We start from the raw sequence: 16,593 nt of genomic DNA on the forward strand, positions 1-16,593 counted from the left end.
TTTTATTTTGTTTTTCAGGAGYGCTGGGACTCAGTTTCCATTTGAAGAATTTGTGTTTTTCGATAGCTCCTGCTCTTTCCCTCCTTAAAATAACACACATGATCACAAAAATCACTTATTAAAGGTGCAAATGGTGAGAAATTACATTTTTCCAGTGCTGTCCCAGTGCAAGACCCTCCAGCACAGAACATTTGTAACCCTCTTACATGGAAATGGGAGCAGCACAAGCAGAGGAAGTGTCCAGGGCCAGGTTGGATGGGATTTGAGAAGTCTGGTCTAGTGGAAGGTGTCCCTGCCCATGGCAGAGGGATGGAATGAGATGATCTTTAAAGTCCCTTCCCATCCAAACCATTCTGCAGTTCCATGTTCTAGGATTTGCCCCCAGAGAGGAAGGATGCTCCTGTGAGCTCTGTGTCTGCCTCACCTCCTTGCTCAGCCACAACTCTCTAAAACACCCCTCAYTACACTTTTCAGCCTATTCCTGCCTCAGTTTCCCCATCCCTACCTGCGAGAATGRGCAGATTTTGGACAGAGGATCTGTCCTCATTTACAGGCTGATCCAGCACCTTTCTAACCGGGGCCCCAGCCTTGGTTAGGTGCCAGAGCAATACAAATAATTACTAATAGTAAATCCCATGGGACTCTATTACATTATGGTTCGACTTCCTCCCAAACAATTGCTCCTCTTCCTTGCTTTGTATGTTCTTCAAAAGAAGCGGCTGCTGTGCTTTAGGGCTGGGACACCGGCCCTGGTAAACACACACCCAACGTTCCTGCTCAGCCGGGCCTGGGCAGCAAAAAGGAGATAAATCTGGTTTGAGACAATCACACTTTGGGCAGAAAAACCCCTGAGGGTTTAATGGGAATGGCAACATAGCTGCACGGAACCGAGTTTGTCCTGCGGGGTCCCTCAGGGCACTTTTATTCGCTGTTTTTAGGATGGAATTACTCAGAGTGGCAACGAGAGCAAGAAATGGCAAGAGCAGAAGTGCCCACTGGTCTCAGGGCTCAAAGCATCTTCATTCAGAGAGTGTGAGGGTCCTGGCAGGGCAGGAGCACTCGGCTGAGAGAGGCAGGGATTAACTCTGGACACATTGGCCAGTGTCTGGATATTCCCCTGCCCTAGACCACCCAAAAGGTGCATAAAGGGAAACAAGGCCCAGAAATTGGAATAAAAATGCCCTTGGCCCACAACCAGTGGATCAAATTGTCCTTGTAAGGCATACAGGGCATGGSAGCACCCCAATGCCACGGTTTCAGGCGCAATATCAAACTCCTACAGGAGCTGGGAACCCAAAATATCCAACAAAAGCTGTGATGGTAATGCAGAGCGTCTGTCCCAAAGTGTCGTGAGTGGGTTTTGGATGAGCTSTCTTGAGGTCCTTGGGTCCTCACTRAAACAGCTTGCTCYRAAACACATGGTGGGATATCTCTGAGGAGGTTTTCCCATTGCCAGGACCAGGAATTCTGGCTTGTGCAGCCAGCAGCAAAGTGGAGAAGGAAGAAAGGTCTTGCTTCTTAATCAGCCAACTGCCCTGACTTAATGCTGACAAAGAACAATGCATATTTTGGTCATCCCTTCCAAGATGGAGCCTGCAAAAGCTTTAATTAGTCAATTAAAAGTGGCTTTGTCATAGGAGATGAGACACAACCGGGATCAGCCAGCTGGGTTCTTGGCTGCTGAATGACATTGTCTTTCCAGCCCAATGACCTCATTGTTAATGACTCAATAGGGGAACAATGTTGTCCACCCAGCAGCCCAGCAAGGAGTGAGATTCCTGCGTGGTTGCAGCTGAGCAGGAGAGCATGGGAAGTTGTGGGATGTCACCGGGTTGGGGATGCAACAATTTGGTTTCAATGGTGTGGTTGCGTGATGAGAAACCCCAGCAAAAAAATTGTAATAGRTGAAAAAAAAATGCTGCACACAACAATGGTCATGCTCAGCTCCCCAAAAACTCCCTGGACAGAACATGAAGAGATTCACTGATCAGGGAGGAAAATCCTGAAGGATATCRAGGGGAAAACAAAGCTTACAGCACCTACACCGAGCGTGATGTGGATGGAACTGACCCTGTCCATGGCAGCTCAGGGCTTTGCTGACATCTGCCTGTCACCAGAACATCTCCCTGCCACCAAAACCCTTCTCTGCAGGGCAGTGCCTGGGGGCTGTGCTGCAGGGAAGGCCATGGAAGGGCAAGGGAAGGGAGCAGAGGAAGCAGGAAGGAAGAAGGAGCTGCATCCCCTCCCTGCTGTTAATCATTCTCCTTTTTCTCCTAAGAGAGGCCATCAGGTCTGCAAACAGCAGGTTGAGCTCCCACCTGGGAGGGAATCCATGGAGCTGAGCAGCAGTTCTGGGTACAATAGGGGCCCTGGGGCTGGGCTCGATGGTAAAATCCCAAATCCTCTGCTCCTGGAATGACAGACACCAGCTCCTGCTTCAGGCTCAGCACGGAAATCGGACACATCAGCTCGGACATTTCCTTCAGGAAACTGAGCTGGAGTCATGGTGGGGYTGGAGATGGGAGGAGAGAGCAGGGACATGATGGGACCCACAGAAAGCCATCAGCAAAGCAGAGGAGAGAGGGCACTGAGCTGGGGATCAGTGAGTGCTGCTGGGTGCAATCCTGGAGCTGGGGAGAGGGGATGGAGCCCCTGCACTGCACACACAGCCCTGCCACGTTTGCATGGCCAAACCAGAGCATGGCTTTGCTGCCAAAACTACCTGAAATCAGTGTCCCTGATTACAGCAAGGCAGAGGAAACGACTGAAGAATCCCCACGAAGATCTCACGTGCACATCTGGAGAAGCAAAAGAGTGTGCAAAAAGACCCTCTCATTGCTCTGAGCCCCCTCCCATCCTGATATCTCTGGAAATTATAATCTGGGCAAAATGCAGCTGGACACTGCTCAGAAATCAACCTTGCTGAGTGTAGAGGCAAGAAAGAGCTGAGCCATCAAAAGCAAATGACGACTTCTAGCAATGCTTATTGGTAATTTTCAGTAATTGATTGTTGTTTGCTTTAAATTCTTAGCAATTGATTGCTTTAAATAATGAATAACYTGCAAAGCTGTGTGCTGCAGACATTTGTKGTGCAGGGATGCTCCTGCCCCTGGCAGCTGGCACAGAATCATCAGAGAATCACAATCCCTGATGTTTGGAGGGCAGCACAAACCTGTGATGGAGATGAGTTACAACCTCAGGAAATTGGGAGGGAATGTTMGACCCTCAGCCCTGGGAAGATGACTCAAATCCAAATTCAACTAAACTCAAAAGCTAATCTTCATTATTGAAAAGAAATTCATTATTCCTAATCGAGATTATCAAGCAGGGGGCTCCTCCTTTCCCCAGTCCTGGCAGTTTCATGGCAACAGCCATGAGCAAACTGGGAAAATTTACAGCTCTTTGGCTTTGRGGAGTCCTGAGAGGTGCAGGTGGCACCAGGCCCCTCTAACAAGCCATTTCTTGCCTTTTGTGAGGAAAAAAATGGGAAATCTGCCCACAGGCACAAATGCCAATCTCAGTAAAGAACAGTCTTGGTATTTAAAACAGGGGCTGAGAGATCTGAGGGTCTCAGAAACAAATTCAAAGAAATATTTCCTCCAATACTTCCTCTGTTTCCTTTCTAAAAAGTTCCTCCAGGAAATAAATTCCTGTGGCAGGAATGCTTCTAATTACTTCAGACATAGCTGTGAGCATTTGGCTTTGTCAGATTTGGGCAGAGACAAAAATCTTCCTCCCCATTCTCTCTCCTGTCCCTCTGTGGGGTGARTGTCTCTGCTCAGACTGAGTTGAAATCCTTGCAGGAGCAGCTCTTGGACTGCACTTTTCTTATCCCTCCCTTCCCCTGGCTGTGATAAGTGCCAGCCTTCAGGATGGGAGTAAATAAATAAATCAATAAAGTGCAATCCCAAAAGTGCTGTCCAAAATCCAGCTTCAAAGGCAATTCCCCTACAGAGCTTTCCTTGCGCCGCTCCCCCTCACCCACCAATTTTATCAACACTTTTCTTCCAGCGCCTCAGGGTACCAATTTCACCAGCCAAGACACAGATAAACCCCTGCCCCAAAACTGCTGCTGAGCTGGATTAGAAGGRAACCCTCCCTAAAAGGCCAGCTGGGCTCAGGGCATCCCGCAGCCGCTGCTCCCAGGGAAAGCAGCTTTACATCCATCCCCACATCGCTGCTGCTGCTGCCCCCTCCTAATCAAACCCCCTCCTAATCAAGGTCCCTCCTAATCAGATTGGAGCCATCCTGCCAGACATGCAAAAGGCTCTCACGGGAGACAAAGCTTGGAGCTGCCACCCTCCTCCTCCTCCTCCTCCTGCTCAAACACAAACACGGCCCCGAAATAGCCGGCATTCCTTCAGCGTGGCTGTCCCCCAAGCGTTCCCCATCAAACCCCCAAGGCACAAGCAGCTTCTCTTGGTAGTTTCCTGATTTTTCAATTTTTTTTTTCTTTCCCCAGGTGGATTCTTGAAGTATTTTATCAGGACTTTTTTTTCTGTGTGAGAGCACAGATGAGAAATGAGGAGTTGTAGGCGGTGGGATCACTGCAGAGCCTGGCTTTGGGTCTGGTCTGAAATAATCCCAGGAATTTCTCAGCACCAAGCATTGTGCTGGGGTTCTGTACCCATCCCAAGGCCTATTCAGCTGTTCCTGGCATGTCCTGAAATGCTGAAAGCCTCTGCACTGCCCAGGGAGTARGTGCAGAGAGTCCTGCAGGAACTTTTCCATCCTCCTGCAGGAAMTTTCATCACTTGGTGGGGCCAGGTCACTTTGCCTCCATCAGGAATGGCTGACAAGATGCTCAAATTTTMATTTCTAATGACCAGAGAGGGAGAGCACTGCTCCCTTGGGGTCTTCTCGTCACATCCAAACTCATTTAAACCCCCAAAATTTTATCTGSTGCTGTCAGCTACCCATGGCTCAATAATAGGAGCACACACACAGGTGAATTTTTTTTAAGCAGAAAACCATTTTTTCCTTTCTCAGCCCATCAATTTGGACTCCTGCATTTCCCTCCCCAACCTTCTGCAAAAAGGCATTCATAAATGCACACACTGATCATGACATCCCCTCCTTCTCTCACCACCAACCCAACCTTACAATGTTCACTTTTCACCCTCCCACCACTTTGCCCTTCTTATGCCAATTCCTTTGCCAAAATAAAAGAATTTCCCCCCCAGGTTGGCTGCCCTAAACCACTCCCAGCAACTAAAGCCATGATTTGGAGAAACCTGGAATGGGGAGCGTGGACAGTCATGTGCTTGATTGTGCAACCCACACTGGGGGTTGTGCTGTCCACCCTTGTCCTCATTAGGAACTGCTTAATCACCCCATCCACCATCAGCCTTCTCCTGGCTGGAAAACTCTCCAGAAAATAAAGTTTGGGGGGTGAGGTGGTGAATTCTTGGCTAGGTTTTGAGAACCRCTCRCCATGGAAGAGCTTCTCAGGAGCAYGGTCATCATGAGACACTGCTCCTCCCAAGAGCCTGAGAGGGATTTGGGCTAAGGAAAAGCAGAGTGAGGGATACAGGAACTTGCCCAGGGTCTGTTTGTGCATCCTCCACCTTGAGCTGGGTCAAACTKCAGCTTATCAGAGGCTTTTATCAGCCCAAACTGATGAGTTGCAGCAGAAGCAGAYGTGTCCCTCCCATGGCTTCAAGCAGAATGGTTGATGGCATGAGTGGCAATCACAATCACCTCAGGATTATTTTATTTTTCTTCTTTTTCCCCCCTGTGGCTATTGCCTTAAACAGCAAAGTTTTATTTGTCAAGCTGGCCAGAGAAAATGCTCTCATATTGGATCAGCAAGAAGATGCAAATAAAAAGGTTGGATGAGGGCAATGGGCCAMAATTCATCAAGGCCAAATCTCTCCCTAATTTTCGAGAAACCAAATTTCATCATCTAGCACCAAAAAAAAAAAAACCCATTAAATATATCACAGTGAGACTAAACCCAACCAGGACACCCATGGCACTTGGGAAACTCGGATTTTCCAACACTAAGTGGGGCTGGATTTGGATGCGAGACAAAACCAGGGTAGTCAATTAAAGGAAGTCTTGTTAATTTTTGCTCCTCTTTAATTGCTTTCTGCCCATGCTGTGGGCAGATGTCCAGGGTATCCAGACACTCAGCATGGGATAGTCAGCTAGGCAGTCAAAAGTTATGTGGATAAACCTCAGCTACCCATTGGAATTCCCTCTGCACATCAAGGAGAGGCTCATTCAGCTACTACACCAACAATTAATTCCAAAACAACCGAAAATTGGCAGCTGAAAAATAAAATGGCTTCCTCTCCCATTTTAAACAGCAAAATGTGAATTTTAAGAGAACCACTCCTGYTTATTTGAAACACCCGGGGGACGCAGAACAATTCATTTCAATCACTAACTCCATCACAGATTGACCCTCGAGATTTGCTCAATGAATTGCTCAGAGCTAAACTGAAAAGTTTGTTGAAAAGTTTATTGCAAAAGGTACCCAGGTCCCTGGTTATTTTATGTATCTTCAAGGAATTTTAAGTGCTCTTTTTGCATCTGTCAGTTTAACAGAAATTTCCTCTGCGAGCAAAGAGTGATTTCCACCAATAAACCCTAAATTAGTTTTATTCATCATTACCRAGGATGACTCCAGAGATGCATAAATTGGAAATCAAAATAGAGAGGTCTCAGGCTATAAAATTCCTTCAACAAATATGTTCAGAGTGTGCCAGCCTGGTTAGAAAACACGGTTGAAAGGCAAGAGGGGGCTGTAAATCTCCAAGTTTCACAATGAAGAGAATCAGCCCTRCTTAAGGGATATAGCTATGAATTGTAAATGAAAAACATGATTAAAATCAAATCATTCAAATTATGACTTTCTCCTTCTGTATTTTAAGTTGTGATTAAAATTCATAATTTAAGCCACATCAATTTAAATCAAAGCGCCCTGCCATAAAATGAGGTTTTGAACCCTTTGTGAGGCTTTAATGAGAAAAAAAAAGATCATTCTCCTGTTGAATGCAGTTAATGGGGATTTATTGGTGGCATTTGTGGGCAGGAACTCTCTTAGAAGCCCACAAAATCACATGGACTGAGAGCCTGGAGGGCTTTTTTTAGCCATCTGGGAAAATTGTAAGGAAATAAAATAATTATCCATAATAGGGTGCTGCATTAATCTCTAAACTTTCCCTTTTTTCCACAGTATTCCACATACATTTCAGGACAGGAAAATTTATTCTTTATGTCAGAGAGATCAGCGTCTCTCCTTGGCTTTTCGGCATGGGAATAACCCTGAGGCTCAGGGAAGTGGAGATGATGGGGACATTAACTCCTGCACGCTTGAAATTTGGGSTCAAGGGTGTGAATTTTGCTTTCTGCTGATGTGATGTCCTGTCCCATTTCACTTGTGTTTTGTTCTRGTTGTCTTTTAGTTGGGTCAGGATTTCTGGGAGCCCCAGAACTGCTGGTTCATCCCATTTGCAGCACATGTATCACAGTTTTCAGATTTTTTGGGTGTTTATGGCATCRCTGTGATTTGGTATTAATTTATGTGCCTTTAGAATGAGGCGGTGGAGACCAAAAACACTTCTGTGTCAAACCAAATCAGGGRGCTGATCCATCTGAAAATGAGACCAATATTAGAAGGGAAAAAAAAACCAACAAAAAAGAAAATAAAGCAGGAGGAGGCTGTTTTGTGCTTTTACTGCGGGTTGCTACTTTMTCCGCTTCGCCGAGAGAAACCCAGGGGAACAAATTCTTGTTTGTTTATTTGTTATTTTTACTCCTTTAGGCTCCAAAAGCGAACCAGGTCACCAGCAGAGAGTGATGGCTCAAAAAATGAGTGATGAGAGTCGTGCAATCACAACCTGCTTTGGGGGTGCACCTCATTAGCTGTCCCAATGCATGGTAGGAAACTCACTTCCCTTACCTGGGCTTTAAACATTTCTTCTGTTGCTTAATTAATTAGAAATGCCCAATGAGGACAACTTTATTGCTTATTAAATGTGTATACATGTATATATACATGTATATATAACATATCTTGGTTATTTTATGTTATTCCAGTATAACCATTGCGAACCAGGTCTGTGCTGGCACAGAGCATCTTTTTAACCACTCTGCTTTTTCTCACAGTCAGGGCTCAYAGTATTTTGATAAGCAGCACATAATAGTCACCCTGAGAGCTCTCCACTTCCCGCTGCCTGCAGCAGTATCATTTCAACTTTTCCCTTTTTTTTTTCCCCCCATTTGCCTACGTGGTGGAATGTCTTATCTCGCCCTCCTGCTTTTAGACTCCAGGGAGGAGGGGAAAAAAAAAAAGTGTTTTTTGCTATTAGGTTTCAAAGAAGGACTTTCTCAAAGAGAGTTTCTCCAAGCCTTTCTGAAGAGTCTTTCAAGTCTCCTTTGTCCAAGTTAGAAATTGGGTATTTTTCTCTTTGCCTGTATCCAGCAGAAGCCACTTTGAATAAATGTCTAACAAGGCTGTCTCCTCATTTCTCTACAATAGATCTAATATATATTTAAGTACCAGAGCTTAATTTCTAAGCCAATTTCTACCTCCTCCTCCAGTTAAATTTGCCAAAATCAATTAGAGAAGATTTCAGCCTTTGCCATTAATAACTAAGGCCTTATTCTTCCACTGCAAAATGACCTTCCTTCCCTCTTTCACCACCCTCATCAGCCATGTGGCCRAAGACCAAAGCTCCCTGCACGCAGAGCCTGTGAAATGGAGAAAAATCCTCTGGATTAATCCAATTTTTATTAAGGATGATAAGGATATGAACCCGACCTCAATGCAACATCTAAAATGGGATCGTCTCAGAAATAAAAAAAAGAAAAATCTTTTCAATTTAGGAGGAGCTTTTAACGTAGACTACATCTGCCTTTTTTTAAGGATCTCTCCTGCACCTGACAACAAGCACAGCTTTGGSTTTTAAACCCAAGGACCATGTTCTCCTTATTTGCCTGTTCATTTTGCAGYCTTTAGGGTGCACTCCTGACCCACTAGCAAGAAGTTCTTCCAAATCCTGAAACCTAATTTTTAAAATGTTTTTAAGCACATGCAGACAGTGTTACACGACGTAAGTATCCCCAGGGACAGATCCTGGATATTTTTGGTGCRACATCATCAGACCATGTTGGGGAGCATTTATGGAAACAAACATCTCTAGTGCACAAATCAGCCCAAGATACGTCTGAATTGCCTTCAGAAGATGCAGCTGATTGAAGGATAACTCAGCTTCAACCCCAAACACACCATTTAGGTATTTGAACCTGCATGGCCTCACCTTGAGTCCCTCAGTGGGAGGAAAAAGCAAAGAGTCACACTGAGATTTCCAATTTTCCCTTCCTTCACAAGTCAGCTCATCCCAGATTGTCCAAATCAGAGCCTGCTTCCAGTTCCAAGACAAAAAAATCTTGGATGGGTTCACAAGTGCAGCCCTGGTGAAACCCAAATTTCATTTTGGCCTGTTCAATTCCCTGCACTGGTTTATTGTGGATGCACATAATTCCCAAAATCAAAGCTCATTCCCCTTCCTTACCCCTCCTGCTCTCTGCCAGGCACTGAGACATCCCCCTTGCTAATTTTAATAAGATATTGGAATTGTTCCTGTGTCCTTGCCATGCTTTGTCACCAAACTGTCACCGGTGTCCGCTGAGAGCGCCTGGCCTGCGGCCAAGCTGGTGGTGAGACACACGTGATTTACGGGGCAGAAAAGGTGCCTGCGACATGCAGAGCTTCAGGGATGCAAGGATTTGCTAAACAGGCACTTCTAGTGATGAGAAAACTTCCATCAGCAAGGCCTGGAACCCAACAGGCAAGYGAGGAATGAAGGATGTTGGTGCCTKTGGAGTCTGGAGCAGCTTTGCCTCATCACTTGAAGGAGAGGGTTTTTTCTTTTTAGGGTACCCTGAAGGGAATCCTGTTGCTGGATTTCAGAGATATTCAGTGCCAAAGGCTGGTTCTGAGACATAAAACAGCTGAAATAGGTGAATATGGGCACTTCATCCCCAAAAAGATCACCCCAAATAATTCACCACAGAACTTGGCACTCCCAGAAGGCAGGGAAGTTACTACTGGYATTTTCTAAGATTCTCCCAAATAATCACTATTTCCAGCATTATTTGCAATACAAAGCTAGCAGGTAACTTGAAATGGGTTAAATCATCCTCAGGATTRCTGTGAGGGTRRGRAGGKTGCCCAGAGAAGCTGTGGCTGTCCCTGRATCCCTGGAAGTGTCCAAGGCCAGGGCTTGGAGCAMCYTGGGRYAGTGGAARGKGTCMGTGCCYRTGGAATCATGATCATTAAAGTAGGAAAAGACMTCTGKGARCATTAAGCCCAGGCATTGAGCWGACATGCCARATCCACCACKAAACCATGGCCYTGAGCACCACATCTACACTTTTGAACCCTTCTCGATGCTATTTGTAAATAGCATGAAAAATACGCACGAAAAATATAGAGAGAAACTCCACCACAGCCAGTCCTTTAAGCAGCATTTCACCTCTTCAGTCCACTGCTGAAAAAAGTCTTTCATGATTTTTGTACAGTGACAAGGAAGATTATCTGTTTCTCCCCAGCTCTGTCTGCCTCCCCAGAGAGGGCTTTTTAGCATAAAAATTAGCAGGTTTTTGGATAGCCCAAATGCTTAGGCACCTCTAAACCAGAGCTGGGATATGGTCAGAGCACTTTCCCCTCCCTGTTTTAAGGGAATCTCTGTATTCCTTGAGGATCTCTAAAGCAAAACGCTGCAAGGCTTCAGCCCAGTACTACAACAAATATATAATTACAGCCATAAAACCCAACAAAGCTCAGAGAAACTGTCCCCAAACCTCCCAAATAACGAAGCACAGGGGAAAACATCCTCACTCTGGGGTGTGGGACATCATCACACCCGGTGATGAACAGCAGTTGAGGGAAAACAACAGGGATTTTTTTTTTTTTATTAATCCCTAATGTCAGACACAGAGGTTTTTGGGGAAGATGAGTGGCACAACCCCAAAGGACCTGCAAGATTCCCATGGAGAATCAGGTTGAAGCCTGGTTGTGTCACAAACTGCAAGAGAAAGAGTTTTTATGGATTTGTTTGACAATTCCAAGCCTAAAGGGGCTTTGAAGTATTTGGCAAAGCCCTGGGGGCTGTGGTGGACGCAGCACAGGTAGCTGGAGAACAACAAATGCCAGGTGACTGCGTGCATTGCTTAGAGAGTGGGGAAAAAAAAATAAAAAGCAAGGTTTGCTCAGGATCTGTCTGTGAAGGAAAGGGCAGGCATTGCAAGAATTYAGAAACAACATCCTTAGGTGGAGATGGGCCAGTTGTGGAAGGAGCTGAGCACGTAAACAGCCCCTGGAGCAGGAAGCTGGCAGCAGCTCTGCACAGGGCTGGTGAGATTTCACATGCCTGCACATGGGGAATGGACCCAGCCGGGCCACCCTGAATTCCTGCAGAGCTCAAACCCTCGTGCTGCTCGGCTCTCAGATGAGCTGAGGGTGGTTTCTGGTCGGGCAGGAGGGATTAGGGTGGTTCCTGGTCGGGCAGGAGGGCTGTGAGGATGGGAGGGAAGCTGCAGCTCAGGTGGGTGCTCAGGCTCACCACCTGCTCTGCAGTGGGGAGGGAGGAATTCCTGCACATCCACGGGATTCMTCCTGCCTGGAGCACCTGGAGATGGAGCTGCTGAAGGCACCTGAGTCCCCACAGCACAGAGCAAGTGTTACAGCAGGATCTCACCTCCACAGAACATCGCTCTGCGAGGATAAAACCCCACTCACCCCGTCCTCCCTGGCCCTGCAGAGCTTCAGGGGGCTCTGGGTGCTTGGGGACAGGGCAAAGGGGCCACCCAGAACAGCATCACGGATAAAGGGACAAAATTTAAGGCACCTAAACCCCAGCAGCTCCTCTCTGCTGTTGTAGGGTGATAAAACTCCCAGGATAACAGGGGCACAGCTGGAGGGATCCTTGTTGTCTAACAACTGACCTCCATCCGTCCCCAAAAATACCCCCAAACTCCTGCTGGCAGCTTGGGGACTTCTAGAGGTTCAGATGGGGAGRAAAAAAAAAAAAAAAAAAAAAAAACCACCAACATGGCTTATAGGGAAAAATAATAACCCAAGTGCAAGCCCAGCCTCTCTGTAAATGCTGAGAGCAGGTATTTCCAGCAGTGTGAATGATCACCACCCTCATTCTGCACAAACCTTTAGAGCAACTCCCCGAGATTAAATCAGGGTTTTGCTCCAGCTCCTTTCATCCAAGAATCGTCAAGTGATTTACAAACAATTTTTAATTAAACCTCCTAAACAGCCCCCAGGGTAGTGTTACTGTGCCTGTGGGGGGAATCGAAGCCTAAAACAGCAAAAATATTACAAAAATCTTATCAAAGTTCCTCCCAGAAAAAATATATTGGAAGAGTCGCTCTGCTTTGATGCTGATTTGAAACCCCTCTGGTTAAACAATATTTTTTCTCCTCCTGAGGACGTGGCCCCAATTGCCTCCTCCTGCCCGTGTCAGGATTAGTATTCAATGGATAAAATGTTTTTTTGTTTTTTTTAACTGAACATCTCTGACAGCTCCTCAACAGACACGCACTCCCGGTACCAGGGAGGTAGCCCAGCTTTGAGAATGAAAAGAGGTGTTTTGGCAACAAGGATTTCAAACCCATCAATCTGTGGTTTGCTTTGAGCCTGGTAGTTGATCTCTGATAAAAGCCCTTCCTGCCCTTTTTTGCCCYCAGGACAGGTTTGAGCTGTGGCTCCTTTGAATCCCCTGAGAATAAAAAGTATTGTTTTTCTCTTCCTGATGTAATTTTGCTATCAGCCCCCCTCTGGGAATACAAGACGCAATGTAAGTAAAGAATAAATAAAACAAAACAACCCATGAAGATGCTTTAATGGGCAACTCTGAGCCCCTCCCCAGTGTGGTTGAATTTAAAGATGTTATTTGCCTGATGCCATGTTTTCTGCATCTCTTGTACATACTGGCTGTGCCTTGTCTGAGGCTGGTTTTATTCTGATTTAAGCAGGGATATAAAGGGGAATCTCTGCAGAATCAGGGGATTGGGGTGTGCAAGTCAGTATTTCTAGGGAAATTGCTGTATCCCAAAGAGCTGCTTGCAGAAAATTCAGCACCCTTGGGCTCATTCTGCTCWGCCCCACACATGGAGGCTGTCACCTCCCAAAAACAAGCCCCAAAATCCCAACTSTCTGCTCACCCACCCATTTCACATCCAGTTTAAACAGAGCAAATCACGCAGGCTTCATCCCAATCATTATTTCTTAAGATACACAAAATCTTACAAACCCCACTTCTTCCAGTTTGAGAGGGAGGAAAAAGAAAAGATGAATTTCAGGTTTTGAGTAACTCAGATGATCACAGCAGATACCAATCTTAGAGTTAARCACTGCTGGGACTCTGAGCCCCAAACACTCAGCAAATAGGGCCGCCTATCTTGGCCCCTAAGGAAGAAAATTCTGGTGCCAATACCCAGGGAGCRACATAAAAGCGTCTCTAAGGAGCTTATTTCAAAACTTAAGAGCAGCAACGAATGACAGAAAACACTGTTTTGAAGGATTTAATAAATTAATTTCTGAGAAAGATGTAATAGGATCACWTCAGAGTGCTATAGAAACAGGTCCCCACACTGCCATCCCGCTAAGTGCCCTTTTCGTCCCAATCCCAGTGTATTTATCACCTCATTTTGAAAAACAGAACAAAACCTTCTGGGAAGGCAAAGTCAGCTAAACTCAGCTAAATGCTGGCCAGCACAAGAAAAATTGCATTAACAGCTCCTACTTTATGCCAGTATTAATGATGCTCAGGGCTTCCTGAGTTCTAATGGGAAGAGAAATCTCCTTTAAAGCCCATGTTGGCATCAGGGGCAGATGGAGGTTTACACCTGCTCGCCCACCAAACCCCATGAGTCCCAAGAGGAACAGGAAAAAAGAAAAGGAGCAGGCAGAGATTTCAGCCAGACTTCTGGGAATTCACCCCCGAGTTAAATCCCCAGGGCCCTGCCTCCTCTTGTGCTTTTACCTCCGGAGCATCCCCCAGCTTTTGTTACCTTGAATAAAAGCACATTCAGCTCTGCAGAGGCTCTCCTGGGAGACATCACTTGGAGCAGGATTTCACCTTCTCCTATTTTAGTTTATTTTTTTTTTTATTTTTTATTTTTTTTTATTTTAATTTTCCACCTCCTTCAGTCTTCCTTACCAGGAACAAATGCCCCAGTCCTCCCTGCCTTTACTCACTCTGGAAAGAATCAGTGCATTTCCTTTCCCTGCTACTTTTCCATGTGGTTTATGRCCACCTCTGCAACAAAACACCCCACCAGAGACCCAGACCTCCCGCTCCATCACCCTGAACCCCAACACTACCGCAGGACCCCAAGCACTGTTTCCACTCCCAAACCCCCCCAAGCACTACACATCCCTAAGGGATCTCCAGTTTAACATTTTCCCAACTCCACCATCAACTCCCCGCAGGGATTTGCTGTCTCCACCGTTTTCCCCTCTCTTCTCCCGCACCATCTCCACCAACAGGGCTGATAGCTCGCATTCCATGGGCGCAGCACCTGACGCGCTGGACCACTGCAAGAGCAGCCCCGAGGTCCCCCACTTTGCACGGTGTGACCCCAAAAGCAGGGTGGGATGCACGGTGTGACCCCAAAAGCGGGTTGGGAGGCTCAGTGTGACCCCAAAAGCGCTGTGCGAGGCTCAGCGCTGCCAAAATCCCGACCCCCCGAGTTTGGGAAGCGGGATGCGGGAGGGAAGCGGCGGCGGGCTGGGYTCATCCCGCCGCAGAACGAGCCAGCACTGCGGCTCTGCGAGCTCCAAGTTGCGCTGCCGCGGAGCTCTGGATGTGCCCGGGAATTCCGATCGGCTCAATTGCGTTCCGCAGCGCCTTTTCCTCCAAACTCGCCGATAGTAACGGGARAAGCGGAGCGGGGCGAGAGGGCGAGGGATGCTTGAAGAAGGGAAGGAGGCTCGGAAAAGCGCGGGGGAGGCACTCACCGAGCAGCAGCGGCAGCAGCAGCAGCGGCAGCAGCCCCGCAGCCCGCATGGTGCCTCGGCGCGGCCGTCCCGGCGCGGCTCCCGGAGCTCTCTCCCGGCGGGGCGGGCGGGCGATGCCCTCCCTCCCCCGGCCCCGGCCACGGCCCCGGCCCTGGCCACGGGCCCCCCCTTCTCCTGCCGCCGGGGGAGGCGCGGAACGGCCCCGGACCGCCCCCGCCTCCGCCCCCGGCGCGGGGGGAGAGAGCGACGTGGGATCGGGATGGGGATGGAGCGGGGCATGCACCTGCGGAGGGGATCGATGGGATGGGGTCTGGAGGGGATTGGGGGTTCTCAACTTCATGGAGGGGTTTGGGGTTCTCAACTTCGTGGAGGGGTTTGCGGGTTTTGTTGTAGTTGGGAGGTTGGAGAAGGTTTAGAGGGTTCTTTGGGATGGGGCTCTGGGGAGATTGGGGGTTCTCAGGCTCATGGAGGGGTTTGGGGGTTTTGTTGTAGTTGGGAGGTTGGAGAGGATTTAAGGGTTTTGTTGGGATTTGAGGTACTCAGCTTCATGGACGATTTGGGGTTCTCGACTTCGTGGAGGGATTTGGGGGTTTCATTGTAGCTGGGAGGTTGGAGAGGGTTTAGGGGGTTCTTTGGGATGGGGCTCTGGGGGTTTTTGGGGTTCTCAGCTTCATGGAGGGGTTTGGGGTTCTCAGTTTCGTGGAGGGGTTTGGGGGTTTTGTTGTTRTTGGGAGGTCAGAGACGGTTTWGGTGTTCTGTTGGGATTTGGGGGTTTTGTGGTAGTTGGGAGGTCAGAGATGGTTTAGGTGTTCTGTTGGGATTTGGGGTTCTCAACTTCATGGAGGGGCTTGGGGGTTTTGTTGTAGTTGGGAGGTCGGAGACAGTTTAGGGTGTTCTGTTGGGATTTGGGGTACTCAGCTTCATGGAGGGATTTGGGGTTCTCAACTTCGTGAAGGGATTTGGGGGTTTCCTTGTGGTTGGGAGGTTGGAGAGGATTTAAGTGTTTTGTTGGGATTTGGGGTACTCAGCTTCATGGAGGGATTTGGGGGTTTTGTTGTTATTGGGAGGTTGGAGATGGTTTAGGGGGTTCTTTGGGATGAGGCTCTGGGGAGATTGGGGGTTCTCAGCTTCATGGAGGGGTTTGGGGGTTTTGTTGTAGTTGGGAGGTTGGAGACGGTTTAGGTGTTCTGTTGGGATTTGGGGTTCTCAAATTCATGGAGGGATTTGGGGGTTTCCTTGTGGCTGGGAGATTCGGAGAGGATTTAAGGGTTTTGTTGGGATTTGGGGTACTCAACTTCATGGACGATTTGGGGTTCGCAACTTCATGAAGGGATTTGGGGGTTCTCAGCTTCATTGAGAGGTTTGGGGTTCTCAACTTTGTGGAGGGATTTGGGGGTTTTGTTGTAGTTGGGAGGTCAGAGATGGTTTAGGTGTTCTGTTGGGATTTGGGGTTCTCAAATTCGTGGAGGGATTTGGGGGTTTCCTTGTGGCTGGGAGATTCGGAGAGGATTTAAGGGTTTTGTTGGGATTTGGGGTACTCAACTTCATGGACGATTTGGGGTTCGYRACTTCATGRAGGGATTTGGGGGTTCTCAGCTTCATGGAGG

The 16,593-nt window shown here is 47.6% G+C and overlaps 1 protein-coding gene across 1 annotated transcript in view; it reads right to left on the reverse strand.

Annotated features, from left to right (window-relative positions):
- PODXL (podocalyxin like) overlaps window positions 1–15,117 on the reverse strand; it is a 42,126-nt gene extending 27,009 nt beyond the window's left edge. The window contains exon 1 of the mRNA XM_057380903.1: window positions 14,987–15,117. Coding sequence (XP_057236886.1) covers window positions 14,987–15,035 — 49 coding nt within the window. The 5' untranslated portion in view covers window positions 15,036–15,117. The remainder of the gene's footprint in view (window positions 1–14,986) is intronic.
- Window positions 15,118–16,593: the final 1,476 nt, after the last annotated feature.

This window comes from Malurus melanocephalus, unplaced genomic scaffold, assembly GCF_030028575.1.
Source record: "Malurus melanocephalus ecotype Western Australia unplaced genomic scaffold, MMel_1.1 scaffold_477, whole genome shotgun sequence".
NCBI classification, from domain to species: Eukaryota; Metazoa; Chordata; class Aves; order Passeriformes; family Maluridae; genus Malurus; species Malurus melanocephalus.